Source organism: Terrapene carolina, unplaced genomic scaffold (assembly GCF_002925995.2).
Source record: "Terrapene carolina triunguis isolate 2854851 unplaced genomic scaffold, T_m_triunguis-2.0 Scaffold38471, whole genome shotgun sequence".
In the NCBI taxonomy this organism is placed as follows: Eukaryota; Metazoa; Chordata; order Testudines; family Emydidae; genus Terrapene; species Terrapene triunguis.
This window is the reverse complement of record NW_020702822.1, coordinates 1-5,076: the sequence shown is the minus strand read 5'-3', so window position 1 is coordinate 5,076 and position 5,076 is coordinate 1. Positions and strand designations below refer to the sequence as shown.

Sequence of the window (5,076 nt, the reverse complement as noted above, 5' to 3'; positions counted from 1 at the left end):
TGGAATGGTGACTGACAATCTGAAGCTCCCCACGACCCGCCCTGTGAGGTAGGGCGGTGCTGTTATACAGCTGGGGAAACTGAGGCCCGGAGAGACTAAGTGACTTGGCCGTGATCGCACAGGGAGTCAGCGGCAGAGCTGGGCTCCGGGTTAGGGCTGTGCCCGCTGCGCCATGTTTCCGGGAGCATGTTGCCCAGTGGAAGTGGCTTGAAATGGTCTCTCTTCCTGTCTCTCCCCATACAGGCGCCTCTCTCACATCTCAGGCCACCGCTCCTATTATCTCCGAGGGGCCGGAGCCATGCTCCAGCACGCCCTCGTCCAGTTCACCGTCAGCAAGCTGGTGAAACAGGTACTTCCGGCCGTGCGGCGTGGGGGCAGCACGGTCTAGTGGTTGGAGCAGGGTGCGAGGCGTCTGGGCTCTCTCCCCAGCTTTGGGAGCGGAGTGGGGACTGGTAGCTGGAATGGGTAGGGGTTGGGAGTCAGGACTCCAGGGTTCTGTTCCCAGCTCTGGAAGGGGAGTGGGGTCTAGGGCTTAAAGCTGCGGGGGCTGGGAGGGGCTCCTGGGCTCTATTTCTGGGCTTGGGGAGGGTGGGAATCTAGTGGTTAGAGCAGAGATCCAGGACTCCTGGGTTCTGCTCCCAGCCATGGAAGGGGAGGGTGGGGCTGGGAGCCGGGACTGCTGGGTTCTATTTCCAGGCTTGGGAGGGGAGTGGGGTCCAGTGGTTAGAGTAGCCGGGGGGCGGAGGGGAGAGGAGGCGTCGTCAAGACTCCTAGGTTCTGTTCCAGACTGTGCCGCTGACCAGCCCATGTTTGAGGGGGTGTCAAGGATTGGGTTCATTAATAGGATTTTGAGGCTTTCCCCTCTGAGTTGCTGCTCCGTGCCCCGCCGGCGTCCTCGGATAGACCCTGTGTCCCGCGTTTGGTCGGTCTCAGGCCAGCTTCTGCCGTCGGCAACGCCAAACCGCCCCCAGAATTCAACCCCCTGGTCGGCAGCCTCCGCAGAGGCTGAATGGGGTCACGGAGCCCAATCTCCCCAGGGTCCCTGCAGGGCAGGCTGGGGCAGTCGCCCTGGATCCACTGCTGAGCGCTGGCCTGTAGGATCTTCTCCTTTCTCTCTCCCCGCCTAGGGCTTCATTCCGATGGCTGTTCCCGACCTGCTGCGAGGAGCCGTGTTTGTAAGTGCCCTGGGGACGGAGCCCCGGCCCCTCCCTGCCCAGGAACACGGACATCTCTGATTTCCCCCCTTCTCTGCTGGCCTTGGCAGTAGGGTCTCCCAGAGGCCGGCTGACTCGGCGCCGTGTTCCCAGCGCTGGTCCCCGACTCCTCTATCCCCGTGTTCCTGTTACAGCTCGATCCCGCCTGCCCCCAGCTCTGGGATCCCAGTGACGCTGGCTCCTGGCCCCTGTCTCTGCGTTCCCAGCAGTGCCAATTCCCGGCTGCCCATTCGCCCCCAGCTCTGCCGGCTCCCGGGTCCCTCTCTGCCCCCAGCTCCCGGGCACCCACCCCATCCCCCGGCTCTCCGTTGAGAGTGGCAGCTGGCCCGACTTCCCCCAAGCCCTGTATTCCCAGGGTCATACATTGCTCCTCCCCGTGTTACTGGTGCTCCCCGGGGGTCTGCCCACCCTGCTCCAGGCCCCTTGCAGTCCCCCTTGCCCTCCATTTCTCCCACTCGTAGCAGGGCCGTGGGTCCATCGGCCGTGCAGAGTGGCCGGCCACCTCTCGGAACCTGGAATTTGGGAGGGAAGGAGGACAGGCGTGATTCTGGATGAGCCGACAGGGTGGCCACCCAGGACTGGAGGTGCAGGGCTGGGGTGCTCTGCTGGAGAGCTGGACACCACGGAAATAACCAGGGCTCTGCAACCTCTGTCCTCCAGGAAGGCTGTGGCATGCAGCCCAACGCCGTCCCGTCCCCCGTGTACAACATCGACCCGTCCCGCTTCGAGGACCTGTGCCTGGCTGGCACCTCCGAGGTCGGCATCGCAGGTGAGGCAGGAACCGGCAGGCCATGTCCTTCCTCCGCTTCCTGCTGCAACACTGAAACACGCTGTGCCCCAGAGGTGGCCGCATTTCAGCGGCACTAGTGGGAATGGGGTGGAAGGGTCAATGTGAGACGAGGTCGGTCTCATCCCTGAGCCCCAGGGGGAGCCAGGCCCTTGGGCTGATGTCTGATGGTTTACGGTTCCTGCATTCACTGCACCTCCGACCCCACACCGGTGGCGGGGCATATTACCCCTTTAAGGGACCGGCTGGAGCTGGCAGCCGGGATGCAATCCCGGTGCGCCCTGCCCCGCGCTGGGGCTGTGTGTAAACAGGAAAAGGAAACTGAGCAAAAGAGAGAAGGGACCAGACCTAGGCCTGGGAAAATCTGTTTTTCAGTTGTAAGTTTGGCGGCTCTGAGGCCAGGCCCGCTTCTTTCCCGAGCTCCTCGAACGCTCCGGGAGCTAGGAACTCTGCCGGCACCTGCCTCTCCGCTTAGATCTCAGGCCTCCAGCCGGCACCTTCGTGGGGGCAGGATCCCACCATCCTCTTCCTCCCGGCGGGAGGCTTTGAGTTCGTCTGCCCTGGAGCTGGGAGCTGCCGTTCCCAGCTCTGACGGAGCCAGCGGGCTAAGAAAAGCGGTGTTGCCCCTCCCCTCCGAGACCCCAGGCACGTCCTCAGACTATCCCCGACTCTGCTCCGGCCGCACTTTTTCGCACGCTCACGCGACCGGAGCGAGGGCGGGTATGTCTCCAACAGAGCGCTCAGACACCGAGGGGCCGTGCCCACGCTGCGTGGCTTTCTTCCGGGCGTCTCCGAGCTCCGCCGGGTTCTCAGCACTCGGGTGCACCCGAGGGAATAGCGGGCGGGCGCTGCCAGTCCGCCCGGCTGTGCCAATGCTGCCTTCGGTGGTCTCGAGGCCGGGTCGGTCACACGGTGGCCGGCGGACGAACGCCGTCCCATTTCTGTGCCTGGTTCCTCCAGCTTGCCGTAGGCTTGTGTCTTCCGCCAATCCGGGGGGGTTTCTCCAGTCATCGGTGAACAGCCTGGGTATTACGGCGTCGGGTACCTCTGCCCATGCTGGGAATTGGACCCAAGCTCCGGCGGAGCCTTAACTCTCCGGCTGCGACGGTTCCACCAGCAGCTCAGCCCCCGCCGGTCTGTTCTCTCGGCCCGGCGGCAGGGTTAGCCGGTGGCCAGTCGCGGCCTGGTTATTCAGAACAAAAGTGCTCCGGGGAGAACAGATCTGGGGGGAAAAACCCCAAACCAGGAACCGCCAACGCTCACCCGTCTTCCAGCTGGCAGGTCTCAAAGACCTCTGGGCACCCAGCCGGGCCTGTCTCTGGGCTGGAGCAGAGTGACCCTCTGCCCTAGGTCAGGGCGGGCACTTTGTGCTGTTCCGAGCGCATCATGGGCCAGGGCCTCTGAGCCAGGGTGAGCAGCCTGGTGGTGGGAGTTCATTGTTTCAATGGGGGGGAAGTTACATTAATCCTCGCCCCCCAAAACTCCCCCTGCAGGGAACATGTTTTATCTCCGTTGCGCCAGCAGGACGGTCGCTAGCCAGCCCAGGAAGCAATCTCTAACGCTGGTAGAGGGGGCTCTGTCTATTCCCTGCTTTCTCCAGCCATCCAGCAGCGCAGGGGCCTTGGTCTTGTTGCCGCTGGACCCAGGAGAAGGGCTTAGCATGGAGGGGGCCACCCCATCGGCCTCTTCTGCGCCCCTCACTGAAATCCTCCCCCCTTTTCCAGGCTACTTCATGGATCATGCCGTGAATTTGGAGGACATGCCAGTCAGGTAATAACCTTCCCCCTTGCTCCACTTGGTTTGTTTTTCACAATCGGCTTCTTCCTTCCTGATCTGTCTCTCTGCTCCCCTCCCGGCCCCGCCCCTCCACGCAATCCCACCGCACTCAGCGCAAGAGCCTTCTCCCCCGCAGTGCTCGCCGTCCCGGGCACACGCCCCGTATTTCACCCACCCTGGCGGTTCTCTGGCTCATCCGGAATCGCGCCCGCCCTTCCTCCCTCGGCCCACTTGGTTTCTCTGTCCCTCCAGTGTCGTTTATTCCCTGCCAGGGGTTTGGGGACGTTGTGCACAGTAAATTCTTGTTGTATTTCGCAAGGGGGGGGGGATAGAACCCAGGAATCCTGACTCCCACAGCACCTCCTCCCCCCGCACTCCCAACCTCCTTCACTCCCCAGCCTGCCCCGAGCCCTCTCCTGTGGAGTCCTGGGGTTCTGTTCCTGGCTCGGAGTCGAACAGGGCAAAGTCTGAACTTCGGTGCCTTGGTTTCCCCACTCTGTCCAGTGGGGTTAATGATGTTCACTCCCATAGCAGCTGTGGGGTTTCTTTCCCCCACCCACCCCCGGAGAGGGCTGGAGCAGTGGGTTTAATTTCATGGCCTGGCCTGTCCCTTTGCCAGAACCGTGTGTTCCAGCACGTGCTACAGAACGGAGACAGACACCGGCAAGGAGCCCTGGGGCTTGTACAGAGTCCATCAATTCACCAAGGTAGGGGGGCCGTTCGTTCCCTTGGGGAAAGCAGGAACTGGGGGGAGAGGGGGAATGGGAGATTAGAACCCAGGAGTCCTGGTGCCCAGCCCCCCTGCTCTAATCACTAGACCCCTCTCCAAGAGCCACAGCCACCTTCCCTTTGCTGATTTGGGGGGAGAAGGTGAGCAGAGAGGTGCTTAGTTTCCATATTGGATCCCGCTCTGGGCTGCTCCAGCTACTGGCCGAGGGGGCTTATGTGTGTCGGCACCTGGGACCTGGACTGAGACCCCCTGTCCTACCCTAGCCTCTGACCCGCTGGGGGAACGGACCGCCAGCACCTCCTCCCCGGGGCTGGATCAGAACCGACACCCTCTGGGCCCACCACTCCCCACCAGCCTGGCATCTTCAGGTCAGGAGGGTCCCGTCGCAGGGCATTTACAGCTGGGTGGCATTCCGAGATCCCAGCCCCGGGGGACAGGGTCGATGCAGGTCGAGGGGAGGCGGCCTGGGACCCCTCCCCAATAAAAGGTCCGTGGGACAGCGCGAGGAGCGGCACCCGGTACCAGGCGGGGTGGAAGCGGCTCCTCCCGCCTGACGCGCCAGTTTCCCT

At 63.2% G+C, this 5,076-nt stretch overlaps 1 protein-coding gene across 1 annotated transcript; it reads left to right on the top strand.

Annotated features, from left to right (window-relative positions):
• Nucleotides 1-243: 243 nt before the first annotated feature.
• Nucleotides 244-4,484, top strand: LOC113405467 (serine--tRNA ligase, mitochondrial-like; the record flags this gene model as incomplete). Its single annotated transcript, XM_026646682.2, has 5 exons — nucleotides 244-349; nucleotides 1,128-1,175; nucleotides 1,875-1,983; nucleotides 3,726-3,771; nucleotides 4,397-4,484. Coding segments are annotated over 5 exons (397 nt in total), but the record flags the coding sequence as incomplete, so codon positions are not given.
• Between the last annotated feature and the right edge of the window lie 592 nt (nucleotides 4,485-5,076).